Below are 26,309 nucleotides of genomic sequence, written 5' to 3' on the forward strand. Positions count from 1 at the left end.
TTTCATTACTACTTTGAACACTACTTGTTCAGAGGTTCAGAGATTTGAACACTACTAGTTCAGAAGTTCTTTCTTATTTCATGGACCCCTTTGGCAAACTGGTTAAGCCTATAGCCCCTCTTTCCAGAAAAAAATGTTTTTAAATGCATAAAATGCAAAGGATTATTATTTAACAAATTATATTGAAATACAGTTATCAAAATATTTTTAAAAAAACAAGTTCATTGACCCCAGGTTAAGAATTTTTTCATTAGACTAGCCTATCTTCCTTTGAAATATTAACTGCAAAATTTCTTTCCTTTATACTAAATAGCCTCTGTAAGGATATAGTTTCCCCTTCTAGATGACCTAGGGCAGAACTTCATATAGCATTTCAAATAGCAAATTTCTAAAATGAGTTTCATGTATAAAGATTAAAATAGAGGGATTTGCAACTTGAACTTTTCTATGATTTAAAAATGTATATGTTCAATTTTTTGCTGTTGATCAGTTGTTTTTCAGTGTGTCTCGCTCTTCCTGACCCCATTTGGATTTTCTTGGTGGAGCAGTTTGTCATGTCCTTCTTCAGCCCATTTTATAGATGAGAAAACTGAGGCAAAGAGTATTAAGTAATTTGCCCAGGGTCATACAACTAGTAATCATCAAAGGCCAGATTCGAACTTAAGAAGATGTGTCTTCCTGACTCCAGACCCAGAACTCTATCTACTTTTATAATGACCTAGTGGCCTCTATATTCAGTTTAGCATAGTTATAACAGAATTACTTTGTTTTGTCATCTTTTAAACTTCCTGCAGCCCTTTACCTTTTAAGGTGGCTACAAAATTTCTAGGACAAGAGATCCCCTTCCCTTTTGTTGGGCTCCCTATAATTCAGGGGTTACTTGGATGGCATTTCTTTGTATGGTTACCCCCAAACCCTCCCCGGTTAGGTGTCTGAAGTAAACTGCACATGATGATGCCATTTAAAGAGAAGAGATGGCTCACTAAACATTTTCCTTCTCTGCCTTGCTGTTTCTTTACTTCCAATTCCCAGTCGTATTGCCATTGGGTTAGACTTAATGAGAATGATCATAGGAATCCAATAAACAGTGGGAAGAGGAATCCTGGCTAATTTTCTAAGCTTTTGTAAAATGAAGTCGCAGTTGGTAGCCCTCAGAGACTGTGAGATGCATTATTGCTTGCTCTATTGGAATTGGCTATCAACCATATTATTAAGCCTGATTTTTCCTGGCCTGAAATGCAAAGATGATATAGTGAAAATACATTCAACTTGTGAACTAGAAACAGCTCTAAAGGTGTAAAATTTTTTTGCGTGTGCCTGTATGTTTTTATAATTATATCATGATTCTATGAAAAATAAGAGGTAAAGCATAGCTAAAATGAAGATAGTTGCAGAGGTCCTCTTACAGAAAAAAAATATATCCTTAATTCACAAAGGAAAACGCCAATCTTTAGTCATAAGCATTTTTTGCTTTGTTTGGGATTGAACATTTTTTAAAAATTGCAGGAATTGTAGATTTAAAATGAGAGGAGCTTTTTTGTTATTGTTGTTGCTCAGTTGTGGTGATCTCTTGGACAAAACTGTCTAAGAAGTTTTCTTGACAAAAGATACAGCAGTGGTTTGTTATTTCTTTCTCTGGTGGATTAAGGCAAACAGAAATTAAGTGGCCTTTTTGGGGTCATGTAGCTAGTAAGTGTTTGAGGCCAGATTTGAATTCAGAGTTTTCTGACTCCAGACCCAGTGCTTTATCCACTGAGTCAGCTGGCTGCCTCCTGAGAGGAACCTTATATGTCATCTAGTACTGATGGAGCAACTGAAGCTCTGAGAGATAAGGTGACTTGACCAGTCATAACAGTTGTTAGAGATGGGATTCAAATGTAAGTCTCTTGAAACCAAATTCAATGTGCTTTTACAGACCCCCTAGAACTGTAGGGTTGGAAAAGACTTCAGTGTTCATCTAGTCTAATCTACACCTAGCAAAGATTCCCCATTATGAAATGCTCAAAAATATCATCCAGTCTCAAAGACCTCTAATGAGGAGAAGTCTATTATCTCTCATTACAATTCACTTAGGCTCCCTGGGTCTCAGTTTCTTCTTCTGTAAAATGAAGAAAGTATATTAGATGTCCTTTGGAGTCCATTCTAGTTCTAGAACAATGATTCTCTAACCCCACTTTTGCATATCATTATTATGTAATTATTACATAATTATTAAAAAGTTTTTTTTAATTTGAGCCTGAATCTTCCTCTCTACAACTTCTACCTATTACTTTTTCCCTGTCTCCTGTCATAAAAAACAAAATTATCTGTTTCCCATTTTACAGATACTTGAAGAGTTATGATGTCCTCTATTTCTATTGTACTGTGCTGCCTCAGTTTCTAGAGGAAGAAAACATGAAAGAAAAAGAAAAGGAACTTTAGTTTTTGTGTAGTTGAAGTATTATGGTGATGAGTCATAGTCCTCTGCAGCCACTTGATTCAATGAGTATTGTTGGAGAATGATATATATTATTATATGCCAACTATACTACTGATGAGAACTTAGAAAAAGAAAAATGATAGTGCAGTTGATTAAACTTGATGAATATTGAACTGGATTCTTCTAGTACTTTTGGTTATTCCTTCCATGAAAGTTTGAGGATATTTTGGAGATGGAATGAAAAGTTGAGATATTATTTGGGTTATTCCATCTACAGCTTTGAGAAAAAATATGACAGATGGAGGGTCCTAGATTTGGATTCAGGAAGATCTGGGTTTGAATTCAATTTGTGGCAATCTACTAGTTGGGCAAATTAGAACCTCTTTGAGCCTCAGCTTCTACTCCCCAAATGAGTGTAATATGGTACTTCCATTAGCTAGATCCCAAGATGATTGTGAGGAAAGCTTTGCCAAATTTAAAAGACTATATAAATGCAAGTTATTGTGGTTCAAGAGTGACTCTCCTGATCCTTCTAAGGATTAATGCCATACTTGAAAATTGGCACTCGTAGCATATTGACAGCCAGGCAACTATCATTAATTAATCATTTATGATGTGCCAGGTACTGTGTTAAGTGTTGGGGATGCAAAGAAGGGCAAAAAACAGTTCTTTCTCAAGAAATATTTCTCTAATGTAGACAATTGAGTGGTCCTTTAAAAAAGGAAAGATTAATTTAATTCAATGAATTTATATTGCATCTACTATGTAAGGGATCATACTAGGCACAAGTATGGAGAGAGGCTCAAAGGGCCAGTGAGGTTCATTTCTTGCCAGTGTGGATCTTGGTTGGTAGTTACTCAAGCCTAAGTTCACATAAGCATTTATGGAATGTATATAAACACACACATACATACATCTACACATACACATATTAACACACAGAGGGACATACAGTTTTTATCTCTTAGTGCCTGGTACAGAACACTGATTTCTGTGATTCCAGTGATACGAATTTATTTGGCAAAATCAAATACTGATATTAGGCTGAATCTGAGCCCAATTACCTCCCTTTAATGGTATCTATAGATAGGTTCTGCTCCAGATCAATACGAAAAAATCCAAGAGAAAACACACACATGCATTCCATTCACATGTTTCCTGCAACCTTTTTCAAGCACTTGGTATCTAGGAAAACACATAATGCAGAGAAAAAGAAGAAATGGCCATGGGAGACTGCCTTGGGTCACTACAAGAAAGATACTGAGCTTTTTCTCTAAGGTGGCTCATATAGCCTCTGTCTCTTTGCATAATCATTCCTGCAGCACTCCTTCTGTAAACTGCCACTTAGGGGCCATTTTAAGGAAACACTAGAACCATTCTCCAGTGCTGTTGCTCCTCAAATATTGTCTTCAATGTAGTCTTCGTGCTAATGGAAAATTCCAGAGTAATTTATAGTGTCAAACATGTCTTTTCTCTTCTCATGTCCTCACATGTGACTGTGTCATAAATATTAGAAGTTCCATTGAAGTTGTGAGTGAAAAAAACAGACTCAGTTCTATTTAAATGTTTTGAAGAAATTGATATCATCACCAATAAATACTTATGGTATATCCATAGATACTTAATAAGAGATTGGGATGATTTTTAAGTGATTAGGCTCAATTCACTGTTTAGGTTTTTTCTTCAAAGGAGAATAATATTTGGAATGGGAAGGATCACCCAAAAATGATTGGTAGAGAATAGAGCCTGAAAATAAATGAGAGAATAATCAAACATCACCTACCCTAAACATAGACAGAATCTTGAATGTATCCAAAAGAGAGTAACCATTATGGTGAGAAGATTGAGGATTAAATTGATGAATTTTTAAGAATTGGAGATGTCTCTCCTAGACAAAAGAAGATTAAAATAGGCCATTATAGCTATGACCATATATTTGAAGGGGATTTGAATTTTTTGCTTGGTCTCAAGGGATAGAATGAGAGTGATGGGGAAGAAGTTAAAGAAGGGCAACTTTGGGCAGGAAAAGGAAAGGAAAACTTCCCAAAATGAGAGAAGAATGGGTTGCCTCACTGGAGATCTTATGGTAGAAGGTGATTGACCACTTATTAGGTACATATTAACTCTTGATTATGGACAGTTTGGACTCAATGACTTTTGATATTCCTTCCAATGATTCTAATACTATGTTTAAGGATCTTTCACATTAATACAAGGCATTGAATCAGGAGCTAAAAATATAGAGATGCTTAATTGAAAGATTAATAAAAAGCTGTTGAATTTTTCCTTTGTGATAAGCACTACACATCACATGATTCTTGTCTTTAAGGAATTTATTATCTAGTTGGGGGATATAGCACACTTATTTATATTTGCCACCAAATGGCTATAAGAGAGGAATCAACAATGTAGTTCTCTTGGAGTAGCTGGTAACATGGGATATGGCAGTCTAACTCAGAATCCAGATAAAAAAATGAAGGGAAGGATCATTTTCTGTCATGACAAAGATTGGTCACAGTGTTTATCTCTTTCTCTTTATAACGGGGATAATAATGTTCAAGATCAATATAAAAAAAAGATCAATATCAACTCCTGCTTTTCATGAAAGAAATGGTCTCTAAGTGGCAGGCAGTCCTCAAAATGTCTCTTTAAGTCAAAATCAAAGAAAAAAATAATATTTATTTTCCATTATTGGTAATATAGATACCTTCATAAAATGTCACCAAGCAACAGAAATGATGCCTTATTTTTCAATTATACTTATTTAAAACTAAACCCTCAGCTTTCCTGCCTTGAGCTTATTTTAAAATACATCAACCTGGGGTATTGATAGGGTCCATTGACTTTCTCTCTGACCAGGAGCAACGCAATTTTAGATCTTCAAATAATTACATGTTGAAAGAACTTACAAATGGTTAAGAGCTTTAGTAATATATTTCTTCCTCTGTTACATTAAGCATGAAGTACTTAATTGGGCATTAGAGGACCCAAGTTCAAATCCCAATTGTGTCACTAATCCTACTTGTATCACCCTGGGCAAATTATTAACTTCTCTGGTCTTTATTTTGGGGGTTTGTCAAACACTAGTTACTATGGTCATTTACTACTGTGTTAAGTACCTAATCTTCTCCATCGATCCATTACTCTATTTCCTAGCCAGTACCAGACTTTTGAAGTTACCATTTTATAATACAGTTTGAGATCAAGTACAGCTAGGCCACCTTCCTTCATATTTTTTCATCAATTCACTTAATATTCCTGGCCTTTTGTTCTTCCAAACAAATTCTGTTATTTTTTTTCTAGCTCTATGAAATAATTTCTAGGGTAGTTTGGTTGGTATTGCACTAAATAGGTGAATAAATTTAGGTAGACCTTATTTTTCTCATTTATAAAATAAGGGGGTTAGATAAGCTCTATTATTCTTTCCAATTTTAAACTTATGATTCTGAATATTATAGATAGATATTTTCTCTTTTTAAGGAGGTAGGAATGTTCTCTTTTATTACATATCATTTTCATTGTGGGAATAAATATTGAAAAAAGCACTTGAAACATTAGGATAGTTACAATCATTTATTATAACCACTTAAGGAATAGATGATTTACTATATACTTTTCCCCTCTGCCCTGGACTGTGGTTTCACTCCCACAGAGGGAACTAGTAGTTATAGAGAATTACCAGAGATCCCTAAAAGATTAGTTGACCTGCCCAGCATCACCCAGCCACATGTGGTTCACTTTTATTAAATGACTAGATGATGTCCATGATCCCCTCCAATTCTGAACATATCACTAGATCCAGAGATGAAAGGCACCTTTTATAGGTAGTCTTGTTCAGCTCTCTCATTTTCTAGATGAGGAACCCTAAGAGAGGATGAATGGCTTGTCCAAAGTCACAAAGTTAATAAATAGTAAGTCCTGGATTCAGACTCAGGGACTGCAAAGCTCATGTACAGCAGCCTTTTCACTGTTTAATCTTGTGGTTTTTAAGGACAGTTCCAAAGTGTTCAATAGTTATTTTCTGAGAATGTTTATTTTTTAGGTAGACTTTACCAGATGTAATTTTAAGTAGTTCCCTAAAATAATGAGCAAAATGGAAATTCTCCCTAAATACTGACAAAAATTTTAAAGTGAAAAATTAATGAGGAGGAAAAAGCATTTACTAAGTGCCTACTATATGCTAGGCACCATACTATGATTTATAAATACTATCTCATTTTATTCTCACAACAATCCTAGGAGATGGGTATTATTATTACTCCCATTAGATGGATGGGGGAAATGAGATAAATAGAGATTAAATGACTTGACCAGGGTTACACAGGCAACAAGTGTCTGAGACCAAATTTGAACTCAAGTTGACCTGATAACAGATCCAGTACTCTTTCCATTATGCCACATAGTTGCCTCTGTAACACTTAACTGTCTCTCTTTTCGTCCAGAAATGAGTAGCTTGTTATCATTTTCAGATCTGCTATTTTTGTTTCAAAGTCTGTTTGTCTTTTTAAAATCTTTACCTTCTGCTTAGAATTAACACTAAGTATTGGTTCCAAGGCAGAAGAGCAGTAAGGGCTAGGCAAATGGATTTAAGTGTTTCAAAGTTTTGCCCCAAATAATTTCATCTTGAAGATAAATTCTACTAATATAGACTCAGTGATTCATGGATTTATTTTACTTCCATGAGATTATATATAATATTGAGTGACTGTACAGGTTTTGTTCAAAAAACTAAAATACTTTAGTATCAGACTGTATCTTTAAGGAAAATTCTCTCATGCAATTTAATTTCCCCTTTTCCGTTTGGGTCATTCTAACATCTTATACAATTTAGAGTTGGAAAGATTCATAAACTAGAGATGACGTAGTTCAGAGGTTTCTAATATTTCTGTACTACAGACACATTCAGCAGCAGTAACAGCAACAGTAACAACAAGAATGTGATTTGAACTCAGGATAATTTAATATATTATTCACAATATTCTGTACCTATTTACTACTTAAGGTACCATTAAATAACTTTCAGTTTGAACCACTGAGATCAGTGTTATTGATCACTTAAGGGATTTTCAAGTCATTTAATGGGAACCAAAATCTAATCTCTTTATTTTGCAAAGATGGAAACAGATATTCAAACAGTTATCCTGGCTCCCTTCAGGTCACAGAGATGACAAATATCAGAACCTGGATTTAAACACAGGATCTAAGACTTCAAATTTAGTGCTTTTTCTATTGCCTCTCAAATTGATTGCTCTATGAGAGAATCACACAGAGCTTCAATGTTCTATGCCATATTTCTCTTTCACTAGGTCTTTATGACCATTAACCCATTAACAATAATTATTTCCACTTTCACACTGGCTACCATCTATGTCAGGATCAATAACCATAGTCAGCACTATGCTTAAGCAATGTATTCATGATACTATTATATAAGAAACTGGGGTATGAATAAACTAAACAATGAATCAGTAAATGATTATTTTTAAGTACCTGAGTTATTCTTGTTTCTGTGCTAGGTACTGGAGGTATATATAAAGATAAAAATGAAATTACTCTCATGAAACTTACATTCTTTGGGGGAAAATTTAAGAAGAAAGAAGGGAAAAAGGAATTATAGTACTAAGAGGAGATGCAACAGTTTGAAAATAAGAAATAGATCATGAGTAAGAAATACTGAGGTTCAAAATAAGCCTCAGTTACTAGCTCTTTGACCCTCGGCAATCTTTAATTTCTTTCTAACTTAATTTTCTCATTTGTAAAATGGTGATAATAATTAGATCTACCTCTTAGAATTATTGCAGGTAAAATGAGATAATATTTGTAAAATGCTATGCAAACTTTAAAGCACTATAAATGTTGCTTATTATTATTATTATTGTTGTTGTTGTTGTGATGAATAATGAAGCTTGTGCTACAGATAAGGGATCTGGCATGAAATACCTCTCTATCCTACCAAATGAAGTGCCACTTTCTTCAGGAAGCCTCTACTTTTCTTCCCAGTAGCTAGTACTCTTACAACCACAGTCCAGAAACTATTTTGCATACATTTTGTTATTATATTTCTGTATATTTTTCATTTTTCTGCAATAAAATGTAAGCTCCTTGAGGGCAGGGACTGTTTCCTTTTTGTCTTTGTATTTTTAGAATTTTTGCATGCCTAGCATATAGTAGGCATGTAATAAATGTTGAGGGGTAGCTAGATGGTCTGGTGGATAGAGCACTGGATTGGAGTCAGGAAGATCTGAGTTCAAATTTGGTCTCAAAAACATATTTACTATGTGACTCTGGGCAAGTTGCTTAACTCTGTCAGTTTCCTCATCTGTATTAAATGAGCTGGAGAAGGAAATAGCATGTAATTCTAGCATTTTTGCCAAGAAAATCCCAAAAGGGGTCATAGAGAGTAAGACATGACTGAAATTATTGAACGACAGCAGCAAAAAGTGTTTAGTGAATGATTGAATTCATATTAAATTTGAGTGGCGGTAGTAGTCAATTTCAGACAAATGATAAGAAGTCATTTATGTCGCAGGATGGGCTTGTTCAACAGTATAAGTGGCCATTAATGAAACTGCTAGCATTTTATAATTTGTCTCTCTAACATGGGAATCAAATTCAAATAGCATTTTTATATAGAAACACATCCAAGCAAAGAGTTAAGCTTGGCTTAAATCATCTTTTACTCTTTGGAAATGAATTCTAGATAAAAAAGAATCAATGACAAACTTGCTCAATTTTATTTTCTGCTGCAGGCATCTTAAATTTAGTCTCCAACAGCAATTTCATATATGGTGGACGAATGTCCAGGTTAAAAAATTTTTTTTAAAACCCTTACCTTCTGTCTTGGAGCCAAAGCAGAAGAGTGGTAAGGGTAGGCAATGGGGGGCAAGTGACTTGCCCGGGGTCACACAGCTGGGAAGTGTCTGAGGCCAGATTGGAACCTAGGACCTCCCATCTCAAGCTCTGGCTCTCAACCCACTGAGCTACCCAGCTGTCCCCTTAAAAAATTTTTTAATGCAGTTAATTATCCACATGTTTTCAAATATAAAGATGTCTGGAACTTGACTGACATGGCTTCCATCTCTTTATCACTTATTTATAAATTTTTAAACTTTGACTTTTTAATTTCATCTTCAGCTCCATGTTGGACTGTATTATATAACCTAAAAATGAACTTAAATACAGTTATAGAATAAAAGCTTAAGGAAATGTAGAAAGACAAATCTGATTCTACAATATTTATTTTGCTGTTAAAATTCCAATAAAGTTGACATCAGAGTGGGACAAAAGTGCATTAGGGCAGAGAATGAATTTTCTAATCTAGAAAAATGAATTTCAAGGGTTCCTACTGTGAAGATGGGATTGATTCTCCCCTTTCCTATTTTTAAATTTAATCAACCAAAAGCTAAGACACTGCTACTTAAACATAAGTAGGGGAGGTTCACAAACCACTTACTAAAGTGAGATACACCTTCACAAGAGACTAACTGCCCCCTGGGCAGTATTAAGCAAATTTAAAGACTTCAATTGGTCCCCATGAAGTGGAAGAAGGGACAGGAAGTGTTGTAAAAAAGGGACTATAAAAGATGATGAACTTCCTGAACAAGAGGTCTTTGGTCTTAAGTCTTTGGTCTTCAGCCTGAATCTTCAGTATGAAGGTCCTGGGGCTGGCAACTTGAACTGCTTCTGGTAAAACTGCTCTGGGATCTTCCCCTTTGGACTAGGACTGCAGCTTTGAGCTATGGATTGGGTGAGTGAAAAAAAGTCACCCTCCTTTCCTGGTTTCTGGAAAGATAAGCACCAGAGAGGACTGTCTCTTGGAGGAGACCACTGGGTGAAATCCTTGCTTATTTGACCACCAAGTCCTCTGGCTGAGGGGTTAATTAGCCCTGCTGAAGTGGAGTCAGGTGCCAGAGCAAATATTTAGTATGTTAGGTTAGATATCTTCTTTACCCTCCTTTCATATTTCTCTACTTTCACTCTTTATGTCTTTTTTGTAAATAAAGCTGCTAAAAAGTCATTTTAACTTGATCTGTATTAATTTTTAAAATTGGTGACCACATTCTCTTATATTTAGTCCAACCACAAATTTAATCCCTACATTTCAAAAGTCTCAAGGATTTATAAGGGGCAACTCAACTATTCAAAGTCAAATAGGTTTTAGATGAATCTAGGCCCTTTGGGCAAATAGAAATTAAGAAATCTTTATTGCAGAAATACCTTCCCTTTCATCCCCCTTTCCTACTTTCTTTCATTTCACAGCTATATGAAACAATACATTTGGTACCATTATTTATGTGACTCAGATAAATAATTATTTTCTATTTCAGAAATGAAAACAGTGACCTTTCAAGCAGAAACTGAAACAACAAAGAAGTCAAATGACCAGATTTGTTCACAATCTTGTATAAGATGATCTTAACAATGTCCATGAAATAACTTCGGAATCTTAAAAAAAAATCCTATAAGCTCTTATTAAAAAATCATATATATATATATGTATATATATATATACATACACATTGAATGCCTACTAGGTACAAATAGTGCTTGAGAGTAGTTTTAGTGCTATTTATCCCTTAAAAGGAACAATTCATCTCATCAACTGTATTTGTTGAGTGCTTATTATGTGCTGGTGGCCAATCCAAGTATGGTATAAAGGATATGATAACTTGGACAACCAGAATATTCCATTTGCAAAATCAGACTCCCCATTCTTCATCTTAACATTTCTCGATAAGCAGGAGTTTTTGAATATAATGCAGATGAGTTACTTGCTATGTGCTACTAAGGCAAAGCTTTAGACTCCAGAAGCATTTGCCTCAAACCATAGAATTTATTTGTTCAAGCTGATAGTGATACGCAAGCAGAATTTTGCACTGAAACAGAGTTCAGCCTACCCTGACTGACACAGTTCCTCAGAACACTGATAAGTATTCTAATCCTTATGAGTTTGTACTGGAAGTAAAGTGAATTAATAAATTTTAGGGTGTGGTAAAAGACCTCATCTAAATTAGAGAAGAGATGACAAAAAGTTAATTAATTATTAATATGCTGAAAATGAAGGAAATCAGAAACATTTGCTTAGTTTAAGGAACTAGGAATATGCATCTAGGAAAAATGACTTTTATCATTTGTTTCATGATAGGATGTACAAAAAATAAGTTATAAAATTATCAATCTCCACTTAAAAAACAAAACATTCTGAGCAAAGACTCAAGAACCTTTTTTCTATTTTTTTAAAGTGATTTATAATGAAGGCAACATCATATGACTTACATCTTTACCAATCAGGTCCTCTTGGTTTTCTACAATTCCCCAGGGAGCAATGCCTATGGTACATATCTTCCCCCGAGATTTTGATGCATGATCCTTTAAAGCATCCCCAACATGTCGAATAACTCCTAAAAAAGAGGAGAGACCTTTAATAAGCTTGTATTTTAAAGTGATTTGTTTCCCATCATTCCATAGTGAGTGTTACTTTTATTATTTCTCTAAAAGTCAAGAATACATATTATATAACATTTTAACAAATAACTTTGATAAAACTACATGTATCAAAGACAGAGAATTCAAAATTTCTGGGGTAATATTCAGTAAATACTAATAATTTGCATATAAATCTAACCTTTTACCAAATGAGCAGAGCACCAAGTGAGCACAAAAGGGTGTGGGGGGAAATACACTTGAATTATTAGGTATACACATAAAAATTTAAAAAGTCAGCTAAACTAGTTTACATATAAATATGTTAATGAAAAAAGTCAATAGTCACAACAGGAAAAATCAATGAATAAATTAATTAGAATTTTCTATTCATACTATAAAGGATAGTATTCTATTAAAAGAGATATTTTGACTTTTTCATAGATGTCATTATGAGAAAGTAATATGCTAGGTTTGTGGTTTATCTAATAAGGAAATAATTTTAGGATATGTAAATTTCAAATATAGTTGTAACAATTAAAATACATTATCATTTATGGATAGGCATTAATGATTTTTCAGAAAGTAAAAATCCTAATTATTAAAACATGATTAGATTGAAAATATAAGCACAAACAGGCCCTTGCTTAATAAATTTGCTAAACTGGTCCATGGGGAAAATTGCTTAAGGACAGAGCCCACGAAGTTGTATTTCAAAACTAATTGGAGTTTCAACCTTTTGTGAAATAGGGAAACTTGCTACCTACTTGCTGAAAGAGAAGTGATAGACTAATGATGTGAAATATGATATAATTTTTGGAAACATGGCCAGTGTGGGAATTTTTTTTGCTTGACTGCATATTTGCTACCAAGTTTTGTTTCTTTGGTGAGGATTAAGGGGAAGGAATTGAAAAGGAAAATTTTTTTGTCAAAAATAAAATTTTGTTAAAGGTAAATAAAAAAGCATTCATTCTATTAAAAATCTGTAATCAATTTACTTAAACCAAGAAGAACAAAGCTCATTTGATGGTTTCTACTTTGTAGTTTTGCAATGGGTTAGTGCTCAAAATCCTTCAATGGAACATTTAGCAGTGAATAATTGTAAAGAATATTGCAAGAAGTATGTTAAATTACTCTAAGAGTTCATAATAACTTTGTATGCTTGTTATTGAAAGTGATTTGGGGAACAAAAAGAGTTGAAACTATTACATTAGGAATTATTTGTGAACATTCAGACTTTGAGAATTTATCTTCGATGACTTTGAAAGAAAAAGGAACAAGAACCCATTTGGGCTGGGATTATATTTAGAGATAGTAGCAATAAGCATTTCTGCTCCTATAAGCAAGAGCTATCTTGCCATTTGTAGATATGTGAATCTACCTATGATTAGACAGATCTACATCTGGATACATACAAACACACATATGCATATATACACATTTTCTATTTTTAGAGCCATGCATCATTTATTTTTAAATGGATTTATTATAATGTGTAAATACATATGTATTAATTTCAATATTTACTACTTTTTTACTCTTTTTTTTGGTTCTTTTCTTTCCTATCACACTATTAAATGTGACACAGGGAAGATTATGCAATGGTAAGAATATGCCATTAGAGTCTCATTAAGATAATTTTAAGACATAGAAAAGAAAACTTGGCTTATAAACTTTTAATCTCTTGCAAATACCATATTCTTTCAGGAAGAAGATATGAAATATGTTCTCTATGACAAGAAACAGGTAATTTAACATTAAAATAGAACAAATCAAAGGTTCATTTCATTGTTTAAATTTAATGCTATTTGGTACATTAATCTTCTGATGCTGGAGGAATATATAGCTAAATTTCCTAGAAATTCACAGCTAGAAGGGACTATCAAAGTCTAACCTTTACTTGAAAAGGAATCTTTTCAACAATTTACCAGAGAAGTGGTTACCTACTGCTTATTTAAGACCTCCAGCATGAGGGAGTCCCACATCTTTGAAGTCATTTCACTGTGCTAGAGACTGAACTGTTAGGAAAAAAAATTTCATTCCATTAAGCCCAAATCTGCCTCTTTAAGACTTCTGCTTTGGATTTGGAGTCAAAATGGCTGTTTAGAAGCAGCAAAAGTCCAGATTTCTGTGAAAACTTTTCCAAACCAATAAAAAACAAAGTGCTTTGAGGAGACAGAAAACCAAATCTAACAACAGGACAGAGCTGGGGGACCCTCCTGCTCAATCAACGTAAAGATATGAAGAGAAGGCTGATTCTTGGGTTTAAGGAAAAGGAAGAAGGAAGGTCCCGGGACCCTTCCCCTACCTACTGTGCTGAGTCTCCTGAGGTAGCTGGAATATTGGTGGAGGGCTCTAGCCCGGAGGTAGTACCTTGCTGCCACAGCTCTGCCAGGCTCAGGGCTCTAAATAGCCAGCATGGATGCAGTTGGAGGAGAGCCCTGGAGGAGAGGGAAGCCTAGTCGTAGCCACTCCACTCCACCTTGGGCCTCCTTTTGTCAAGGTTTTGGCCTCAGAGCACATCCAGCTCTACAGATCAGTTGTACTCCGGCTTAATCTAGTCTATCAATAGGGCAGATAAGAAGCCTTCCGTGGGCAGGGAAGCTCAATCTCCAACACTCTTCCCCCACCAACTGTGCTGAGAAATTATCCAAGAAAAACTGCCCTGAAATCCTTGAACAAGAGGGAAAAGTAGAGATTGGAAGAATCCACAGATCATCTCCTGCATTTAATCCTCAAATGATAACATCCAGGAATATTATAGCCAAATTCAAGAACTACCAGACCAAGGGAAAGATACTACAAACTGCTAAGAAGAAACCATTCATATATAATGGAACCAGAGTTAAGATAACACAGGACTTGACTGCATCCACACTGAAGGACCTGAAGGCATGGAATATGATATTCTGGAAAGCAAGGGAACTGGGTCTATAACCAAGAATCAACTACCCAGCAAAATTGACTATATTCTTGTAGGGGAAAGTATGGTCATTTAATAAAATAGAAGACTTCCAAGTATTCCTAAAGAAAAGACTTGGCTTAACTAGAAATTTTGATCCCAAACACAGAACTCAAGAGAATCACCAAAAGGTAATTAAGAAAAGGGAAAAAATTTAAAGGATCCAATAAGTTCAAAAGATTTGTATTCCTATAAGAAAGGATAATATTTGTAACTCTTAAAAATTGTTATTATCATCAGGGTAGCTAGAAGAAGTATACTTAGAGGGCATAGTGACAAACTTTAAAGGATGATCTATATGATCTATATGCTTATATATAATCTATACATATATAATATATATAACACAACATAACATAATAAATATAAATTATAAAAATAAATTATTATAAAAATAATAAATAAAAACAAAAACAATATATCATAATAAAAATAAAATAATATATAAAATATATAAAAAAACTGGGGATAAAAAAGAAGATAGTACTAAGAGAAATGGGAAAAGAGATAAAATGGGATAAATATGTATTGCATAGAGAAGTGAAAGAGGTTTAAGTCAGTCTCCAAGAAAATTTTAATCATTATAGTGGGAAGGGTCAGAAAGCTTCAAATGGAAGGAAAACCTCCAACTCCAAATTCAGTCATCATCATCATCATCAACAACATCATCATGATGATCATGAATATATTCATCAATATCATTAACAACATCATCATCATAGTCATCAACAACAACATTAACATCACCAACATCATCTAACTATCCATCTTTTCCTGGTCCAGGAAAGATTTTTGCTGGGTGGCCTAAACTAATAGCATGCTATGCAGAGTACTGAATGAGAGCCAAAAGACTTAAATTCTAGGCTTGAGTGCCACTATGTGTTCTTTGGGGGTAAAAAGAAAACCTCCTTTTTCCTGGACTCAGTTTCCTCATTTATGTATGAGTGAAGCTTATCTGGACTTTGCATTAAGTTAATCAATTAAATCAAAGAACAAACCAGGTATAAACAAGAAAATAAAAAGCTTTCTGCAACATGGTAGCAAATTCAGAAAGTTAAAACTCCTGGTATAGCTTGGCCCCTTAAGTCCCTGTATGACTTTCTTTTCAGGTTGGAGATATTGGCTGGGTCAGCACCTTTTCATGTCTTCACCTAGGAGCTCCTTGCCAATGTAGTTTATGTTCAACATGTTCAAATAACATTGATTCAATGCAAAGAAAACTTAATTAAAATGGAATAAAATATTAAATCACAAGGGAAAAGCATATTCAAATAGTTGTGGTTTCCCAGAGAATCTCCATGTTGTCAGAGGGAAAGAAATATTTCCTGAACATTTCACCTTATACTGCCAACTCAAAGTCTTTTTATAGCTTTCACTATTCAGTGTCATTCCTCATTGTAGCTCTATTTTGTTTTTAACACCTGTTTTCTAGAGGGTTCCTTTTTTTTTTTTTTTTTTTTGGCTGGCATCTATGACTGAGTTATTTTTCTGCTGAGTTATTGTCATCTACAGATGGTTTCTTCTATTACTACTTGGGCTACTTCCTCAAAGGGAGTATTATTAGATTTAGGGAAGACTACAATTCCTATAGCCAACTGAGGTCTTTGGTTACCTAGGTCCATAGATACACCCATTCAGTACAGAAAAGAGTCCTTAAACTCAAGATTTTTCTTTTTTGGACTCCCTCCACCATTAGGATTTACTCCAGTCCTGCTTAATAATTGGATTGTGGGGAATGTCAATTCCTTTTAAACTTCTATAATTTTCTCTCCATTCACCCAGCCAATATCTTAGTTAAGGCCATGACTCTCTCTAACCTGTACTATTGAAATAGCCTCACATTTGTTCTCTAAACCTCCAGTTTCTATCCTCACCAATCTATGTTTCATTTAGTTGCCATGAAATAGTACTAAAAGATGCCAGGCCATGTTACTTCCCTACTTAGTAAATTCTTAGTGTCTCTCTCTTACCTCTAAGCTTAAAAAAATACTCCTTTAATTTCCTTTGTGAGGGAAAATTTCACAAAGCAGTTCCATCCTTCTTTTCCAGATTAATTTCTCCTTCAGGTATTCTACATTTCAGTAAATTGCCTTGCTTTTTGTTCTCTATATACAACATCCCTTTTCGTGCCTATCTCATAGACTTTCTCTCAGACCTAGAATGCATTTCTGTATCACATCTACTTTTTGATAGCCATAACTCCTTTCAAAGTTCAATTGCATCCTCTGGAAGAAAAAAATACCTATCTAGGTTATCCACAGAGCTAGTGCTACCTCTGTAAAAACAATTCTGTTTATATTTTATATTTAATTTTCTACATATGCATTCTTTCCTCCTAGTAGAATATTAGTGCCAAAGAGAAAGTTGGTTTTAGCTTAATAAAGACAAATTAAAAAAAAAGAAAATATACAGAAACAGGGAACCACTACCTCTTGAGGAAGCCTAATCAATTTTTGGACAAATGTAAATATGAGGAATAACATAAAGTTTAAATTTACTTCTTTGCAGCCTCCATACATTGCTATGTATCCTGCTTTCTAGGAATAAACAAAACAAATCTAGTCCTCTTTCCCTATGAAATCTCTTCAAATTTTGACTATATCCAACATGTCATGTTTGAATCTTCTTTTCTACAGAACAAACCTCATTAGGTTCTCTAATGTATCTTCATATCACATTTACTCAATGTCCTTTACTATTGTAATAGCTTTCCTATGACTAATCTTTAGTTTATAATGTCCTCAAACAGTAGTTACTAGAAATGAATTCAATACTCAAAATGTAGTCTGATCATGGAAGAATACACAAAGATTATTCATGATGTCTTTAGACCTTGTGATGTACGAGTTGTTTTTTTTGTACCTCATAACTCTGTTAAGTGCTATTAAAACTTCCATCCTTGAGAACTTCCAGATCTTTTTGTTTTCTTTAAAAAAATTATACCCTTACCTTTCTTTTAGAATCAATACTTTAGATTGGTTTCAAGGCAGAAGGGTGGTAAGGACTAGGCAATGGGGGGCAAGTGACTTGTCCAGGGTGATACAGCTAGGAAGTATTTGAGGTCAAATTAAACTACATGACCTACTATCTCTAGGCCTTGCTCTCAATCAACTGAGCTAACTGTTAGCTGCATCTTGCCAGATCTTTTCCTAAACAAATTGTCTACTCATGATCTTAATCTACTTGCATTATTTGTGAAAATGATGCTTTGAACCAAGTGTTAAATGTTTACATTTATTTTTATTAAATTCATTTTTATTCACCCCCCTCCAAAAAGATATCTGCTCTGCTTCAAGTTCTGTCTTCTGTTTCCAAGCAAAATGAGTCCATTCCTTCTTTAGTATGACAGATCTTTACCACTTATTCCATTCTTGATGCTTATATAGCATGATCTCTAGTTTCTGTACTAACTCGTTGGCCTTTATCTAGTCTTCAGTTTGCTAACACTCTTCCTTAGATGTGTTCATTGCTCAAAAGAATATAGCAGTTATGGTCTGTCCAGAGCAGAGGACTATGGACCTGTCACCCATCATCTCCACAGTCTGGATATGCTGCTTCTCTAGTTCAATCAGATATGATAATAGCTTTTTTGGCTGCCAGGTTATACAACTGACTCATAGAGAGCCTTAAGTTCTTTAATACCCTTTTTAGTCATTGAGTCTAAAAACCATTTCCCTTGTCACATGAAAAGAGAGTGTAAATTAGCTTATTGTTGGCCAGCTTAGCTCTTTCCCACCAAATACTTGTTATTAAAAAAATGATCATGGCCAGCAACCAAATATATTTATTTTAGAAAAAAAATAGGCCACTTATACAGATTAAGATGGAAAATAAGAAGATTCACAATAAGGCGATTTTATGGCTGGGGAAGGCAATAACATAAAATCTCACCCAAATAATGACAACAACCGCACCAGAGAAAATCATCCTAACCATCCCTGGGGACTGGGTGGTATGGGTAATGGAAGTGAAGGAGGATGTTGATGAGAGGAGCTTTTCTCACATATCTGTGGCTCTGGAACTCACATTAGGCATTATAAAACTATATTTTCTCTCCCCTCCTATCTCTCTAACTACTTTCCCTCTCTCCTTCACATGTGCCTAGTAGAAGTATCAGGACCCAAAATATTCTCCAATAGGAGTCATGTCTCCTTTTTAATATGCAAAGCTGCTCAATTTTCCCAAGGTAGAGGATATTATACAAAAATATAACACATACTCTGCAAAATTACCCTTGCCTTCATATTTCTAAAAACAAGATCCTCAGTTCTCTGCTATTCTTTTTCAGTAGTTTTCATGCCCCTCTCATGCAATTCACCTTATTTGTTCACTGCATTAATAAAGAAGGAAACTGAGGCTTAAAGATGTGAGTCAACTTGTCCAAGATGACATGGCAATGATCTCAGAAAAGTTAGAACTGGAAGGGAGCTTAGAGATTATCTAGGAAGTAGAAAAGTTTGGATTCAAACCCATATCTTCTTAATCTCAGTGCTCTTGATTGAGGATTTAATAAACTTAAATAAAAATCTTATGGCTCTATCTTTTGCACCCCACTTTGATTATCATTTAGCAAACTCTCATCAGTCTTAATGCATACAGAAGAAACTGCCTTTAGCTGTCCTTTAAGAGGCATTCTCATTTAGAAACCATGCAACTTAATAGGAATATATAAATTGGGTGTAGTTCCCAGTAAAAGACATTGCCAGAAAGATTTATTTTCTTAAACAACATTAAATATATTATTTATTTAACATATTTCCACTTAATTTCCATTAAGAGATTTGTATTATAAAAGTGAAAGGATCAGACTATACAAATGTATGTGCATAAATAATCCTGGTTTATTTATCAATTGTTGTTGTTCGGTCATATTTCAGTGGTGTCTCACTCTTTGTGACCTCATTTGGGATTTTCTTGGCATAGATATCAGAGTGGATTGTCATTTCCTTCTCTAGATCATTTATGATATATCTTGACCAAATCACAGAGTAGATATATGACTACTTTTAAGAAAAATAATGAAGATAAGTATTAGTAGAGGTCATCCGAAGTTTGTTTTCCAGTGACATGATTAAATAAAGATGTTGACAGGTTAATTTTGGTGATTTAGTTTAACTCACAATTATTAAACATGTAATAGTTATACTGTGCTTAGCAGGAATGATATGAAGTATAGCTGCCTGCAGCCACACAATATTATCTTCATGGGTGGACACCTGAGAAGCGAAGCTGGAGACTGAGGGGAAAATGAGTGAAGGGGTTTAGAGAAAAGGGAGAGGGAACATGAGGAAGAAAGAAAGACTCAGAGATACAAGGTTCAACAGCAAGGGATTCTGTATGCGTGCTCCTCTGATGGTGGACAAGAGATAGAGCTCCCCATGTTCCCAATCTTTTATTGGAGAATTAAGGAATGGGTGATGGGAGGTAGTTAATGAATATGTGGCATGGCAGACAATTTGACATTGGCTCAGTTAACAACTACAAGATCAAAGAGGAGGAGGCTAAGATAATTTAGGACTCTGTGTCCCACTCAGAGGTCCAATTGACTTTAGGACTATAGGCTTAGGGAGTGGTCAGCATACCATAAGCTCAGAGTTACCCTTTGTTATAAGGCTTAACTACTCCATCGTGAAGTTTGGTACATGAGCATATTGTTCACAAGAGTCAGTTTTTGAATATATCAACAGTACTTTCAAGATTCGTTCATACCTGGATCCCCATCAAAAGAAAAAGGAGATAATTCCCATCTTTCAAGAGCTTACATTCTATTGATGAGCAGCCTATCTGATTCTATTTAAGTGCTCCTTTGGGAAGAACAGTGTGAGCCTGCTTTATATATGCATGTCATACATTCAAGGTATTTGAGAGAGTCTTAAAATTGTTTCACCTTAATGCTCTTCGGGGGCTGCTAGGTGGTAGAGTGGGTAGAGCAGTGGACCTGGAGTCAGGAGGACCTGAGTTCAAAATTTGAGCTCAGATACTACCTGTGTGACTCTGGGCAAGTTGCTGTTTGCCTTAATTTGCTCAACTGTAAAATGGGGTCAAAAACAACACTTAGCTCATAGGGTTATTGTGAGGATCAAATGAGATATTATTTGTAAAATATTTAGCATGGTGCATTGGCACATAATAGGTGCTAAATACTTATTCCCTTAAAAATCCCTCTGAAATGATGAATAATTAAAGCCATGCCTTTAATTATGCTGAAATTCAGCTTACAAAAACCTGAGAAAGTATTGCAGTAATAATGTTGCACGAATTCTAAGTACCACTTGTTATATAAAGGCTAGCAAGGAAGCTTCAAATGACTTATAATTGCAGGAGCATTGATTTACTCCAATACATAACACTGCTGACTCAGGCATGGGCAATGTGTCAGAAAAATTTAAAGGCAATCATTCCATTACCTTTTATTTATTAATAATGCACCACAGATAAGCACTTAGCACCCTGTGCATATGTCTGTGAAGTGGAGAGGGGCAAGGAGGAAGGGATTTGACTACTTCTGCATTACAATAAACAACACATTTTGGCAGGTAGAAAATAACTCATGTTTATGATCCCTCTAACTAAGGCATATCCAGCAAATGAAAAAAAATGTTTTTTTTTGTTATATTGATTATTTGGTATATGTATAGGGGAAGAATTCCATTAAATTTAGAAACAGAGCACAATTTTGAAAATATTTGTTTAAAACTGGAAAATGAGTCTTGAAAAGACTAAAGCAATTTCAGTTGAGAAATGGGAAGAATAGCACAAATCCAGGCTTGAGTTTTTCTGAAGGTGCAATAGAGTGCTTTCTTCTAACTAAAAAGCAAGCATCTTCATTAAAATAAAAGTTGTTCCTTAAAGGTAAAAAAAAGACTTCTATTAAAATATGAAGTTACATGGCAGTTTTTGTTCATTTAATATATCCTTAAACCATTCTTGTAAATTAACTATTCTACAATGTACTTTTCATTACTCAGATTCCCAGCCTGTTATTCATGCTTAAAATAATACTTTTACTTCTTTGGATATACTTTTTCAGTTAACATTCGGAACTTCTTTTGAGGGAAAAAGAAAAAAAAATCATGGTGCAGGAAGAACATATGCGTGTGTGTATACACAAATGGATGATGAACAGAATATGAGGATTTTATGAATCTGACCTGAGGAAGAGGTAATATATTATAAACTATAATCTTTAAGTGAAAACTAAGCATAGTAGTTTCATGGTGAGTGGCTATGGAACCCTGCATAGATTGCACTTACCTGTGTTAACTCCTCCTGTGAAAATCCATGCTCCAGTGGTCATGGCTGCCTTGATGAGACCTTTTCCAAAGACTTGTTTGAGTTTTGGCTGGAGTTCAAAGTTCTGGAGGCCTCCATGAACAGAGATGAGGAGTTTGGGGAGCTCAAGTTGCCATTCCTTGGTCATCAGGTGTAGAAGGAGATCAGGTTTTGTGTCAAAGGACACTCGCACATACTGTAAAAGGAAACATTGTTAAAAAGGAGAGAATCTAAGGCATCTCATGAGTACAGGTTGTTGCTAAAAATTATATATTTTAGACAATTTAATGTAACATCATGACAAGATGGATTGAATAAGGAAATGGTTATTTATAGTATTATCAAGACAATTTTTACTTTACAGAGTTTCCCTTTAAATTACGACTTTTAAGTATAGGACCCTTAAATGATAAATTAATTTTTCAAAGCTCAGAGTAGCTTCTATACAAATGCATCTTTTACAGAAAGTCAAGCACCCTTAGATTTGATTAAAGAGAGCCTGTCTACAACTTATAACCTTTAATCTTTTCAATAGACAAACATATAATATCTGATTTCCCTTTCTAAAAAATCTCCAAAATTTATTCATTCACTTGATGAAAATATTTTCTCTCCTTATTAATTCTTCCAAGAAGAAATGGATCTCATGAGAGAAAGGTAAAGAACAACTTCTTTTAATTAAACAATTTTTATTTTTCTAAATTTCTCTTTTTTTGTTTACTTGTTTCAGTTTTGTTCAACTCTTATAAATACATTTGGGGTTTTCTTGGCAATGACACTGGAGTTATTGAATATTTCCTTCTCCAAAACTGAAGCAAACAAAGTGACTTGCTTAAGATCACATGGTCAGTATGTTTTTGAGGCCAGATCTGAACTTGGGACGATGAGTCTTCCTGACCCCAGGCCCAGCACTTTTATCTATTGTTCTACCATCTTGCCCTGTGAGCTGCCTCTTATGTTTATAATGCAGTGAAGAAGATATTTTGCAACAACAAGGATTTATTAAGCCCTAGTATGTGCCAGACATTGTTCTAGGCAATGAGTAAACAAAGACGAATTAAAAATAAAGTCCCTGTCTTTTAGGAACTTATATCCTATTGGGTGAAATAATATGTAAGTGTATAAATATATACAGAGTACATATGAAATAAATGTAATTTCAGAAGAACAAGGGAAAATTAGCTAGTAAAGGGCTCAGGGAAGTTCTCATGTATAAGAAGTTAATATTTGAGCAGAGAAAGGCATTCTAAAAGGCAAAAGTGAGCAGGAAGAAGCACATTATAGGGTAGAGGATTAAGAATTAGCCCAGGTAAAGTCACAAGAGATGGGAGATGGAATGTTGTGCAGCAAATGGGCCATTTTGGCTGAAACACTGAATGCATGAAGTTCTGGGAAAAGTAGGCTGGAAGATCAAACTATCAGGGACTCTAAAAGCCAGAGGAATGTGTTTGATCCTAGAGGTAATAGGGAACCACTGGTCCATTTTGAACAGAGGAGTGGTATGGTCACACCTGAGCTATATCACTTTGGAAGCTGTGTGAAGGATGGATTAGAAATAGGAAGGGCTTGAGGCTGGTAGCCCAATTAAAGGCTATTTTAACACTCTGGGGGAGAATAAATGAAGGTCTGAACTAGGGTAGTTGTTTTATGGATTGAAAGGGGGAGGGATGACATTTGGGTAGAAATAACAAGATTTGAAAACTGATTCAAAGTGAGAGGTAAGGGAGAATGAAAAGTTTAGGATGGAGTTTTTAATCTTTTTTTTTTTGTATATATGGACTTTGACAGTTTGGTGAAGCCTATCCTTCGTAGAATGTTTTAAAATAGACACATTAAAATACATAAGATTGCAAAGAAATTAACTATATTGAACTAGAGTTATTAAAATTAAAACAACAACAAAAACAACAGTTTCATAGGCCCCATGTTAAGAACCCCTGATGAGTCCTAAGTTGAAAAACTAAGTCTCTGGAAGGATGTCAATATTCTTTCACAAGACTGGGAATTTAGAAGAGTAGATTGAGGGGGACGATAACAATGTGTTTTAGTCATGCGGAGTTTGAGATGTCCACATTATATCTAAACCAAAATATTTAAAAAATAGTAAGAGATGTGAGAATTGAATTTAGAAGAGAAATCAGAATCATAAATACAATATAGATCAGAGTCATCTGCACAGCGATGGTATTTAAAATCATGGGAATTGAGGAGACTATTGAGTGGAGAAAGGAATTACAAAGAAAACAAAAGGAAAGGGCACAGAATAGTTCAAAGTTAAGACCGAATGCATAGATAATGAACCAGTAATGAAACTCAGAAGGATTGGCTGGAGAGTTAAGAGAATCATAGAATCATAGACCCAAAACTGGAAAAGACCTCATCTAGCCTAAATCCTCTCATTTTTCAGATTAGGAAACTATGGCCAAGAGAAGTAAAGTGACTTGAACAAGGTAAAAAAGGAGGTAGAATCTGTACCAAGCCTTCTGATTGTACAGCCACTGTCATAAAAACCCATAGATTATTCAGAAGGAAAGGGTGGCCAATATTATGGTGTATTGCAGAGAAGAACAAGGAAGATTGAGAAAACACCATTAGATTTGGTAATTAAGAGATTATTGGCAATTTTAGAGAAAGCAATTTTAGTTGAGTGAAGAGATGAAAAGCAGACTGAAAAGTGTTAAAAAAACAAACCAAAAAAAAAGTAAGAGGAAAGGAAGTAGGAGCAACAAATAAAAGAGATACTGGATGATGCAGTTCCAGAGGGATGGGAAAGTTAAGTGCAGAATTTTGGCTTTTGTTTTGCCTTTTTTTTTTTTTTAAGCTTGGATAGATAAGACTTGGGTATACCTGTAGATAGGAGGGAGGAATGTAGCAAATAGGGAATGACTGAAGAGAACAGAGAGAGAATGATTATGGGGGCAATTTACTCAAGAAGATGGGAAAGGGTAAAATCAAGATTACATGTAGGTTTGGCAGTGACTAGGGCAAAGGCGACCTCTCTAGTAGAGATTGGAATAAAGAAGGATAGACTAAAGAATGATATCAAAGAGTTGTAAAATGTGTAGTAGGAGAAAAAAAGAGACTAATGGAGAATGACCTTTATTTTTTCAGTTGAGTATGAAGCAAAGGCCTTTGTTGATGTGGGAAGCCAAAGGGTGAGAGCCATGAAGAATGGAGAGATCTGAAAGTCTCTGGAGAGAGCACGTTACAGAATCAATTAGGAAGGAATGAAAGGAGAGAAACAGTGACAGAGACAGAGAGAGACACAGACACAGAAAGATAGAGAGAGACAGACAGAGACAGAGAGAAATTACACGAGAACAAGACAAAGGGATTAAATTGCAATAAAAGTAGCTGTTTATGGCTAGTAGACTTTAAAAGCATGGCAGTAACATTCCCCATAGCTCATTTGATTTAACCCAAAAATAATTTGTTTTTCAGTCTATAGTTAGCATCTTAGAACATCATTTCAGGTACTGTTATAAATATGATTGTATAGTGTGAAAAGGATGTTTTAATTTAATCTAAATCAGTGCAGACATTGGAGCAATTACAAAATTTTCCCTGCTTTTAAAAAAATGGAGCATACCTTTTATCCCTAAATGTGGAACATATGTGCATGTGTGTATATGTATATAAATATGTGTGCATTTCAATAATCTTGCTAATTGTTCCCTTTCATTGATATGAATTAACCAGAGCTGACTACATGTTTTAGAAGAAACTGTTGGACAAAGTAGACAGTCTTATCAGAAGGGTGTCTGACTCAGTGAATAATTCACGCCCAAAGCTTCTTTAGTTACTTGGTCAGCTTAACTATCAAAGGAACCAAAGTGAGTTATTCATTAACCTTGGTAAACAATTCATCAGATGAGATGAATACTGAATATGTTCCAATATACAATTTAAAAGAAATATCTATTAGGTAAGGAAGCAAAGTAGGACTACACTTAAAGTTGAGATATACTCTCAGGGAATCCACAAATCTATTCAGAGAATTTGGGTGAAGAAAAAAGGAGAAAGAGAAATAATACTGCTGTGGGGCTATCCTATCAGAGGGAAGATATGAATGATGCTTTATTAATACAGATCAGGAAACTGGCAGTAGGAAGAAAGAAGTAGACTTCAGATGTCCAGATATCTGCTGGAAGTCTTCCTCAGTCAAAAGCAGATAAGATAAAGCCTTGACAGGTCATTCAGGCAAATTCATTCTTAAGAAGAAAGAGGAAGTTT

General features: G+C 34.7%; 1 protein-coding gene across 2 annotated transcripts in view; it reads right to left on the reverse strand.

Moving 5' to 3' along the window:
• The window catches only part of TRPM3 (transient receptor potential cation channel subfamily M member 3), a 1,135,309-nt gene that overhangs the window by 324,201 nt on the left and 784,799 nt on the right, over positions 1-26,309 (reverse strand). For both annotated transcript variants that reach the window (XM_044659442.1, XM_044659449.1), the window contains exons 4-5: positions 22,059-22,272; positions 11,696-11,820 (exon numbers count right to left, since the gene is read on the reverse strand). In XM_044659442.1, coding sequence (XP_044515377.1) covers positions 11,696-11,820; positions 22,059-22,272 — 339 coding nt within the window. The remainder of the gene's footprint in view (positions 1-11,695; positions 11,821-22,058; positions 22,273-26,309) is intronic.

The sequence above is a fragment of the Gracilinanus agilis genome, chromosome 1 (genome assembly GCF_016433145.1).
Source record: "Gracilinanus agilis isolate LMUSP501 chromosome 1, AgileGrace, whole genome shotgun sequence".
Taxonomy (NCBI): Eukaryota; Metazoa; Chordata; class Mammalia; order Didelphimorphia; family Didelphidae; genus Gracilinanus; species Gracilinanus agilis.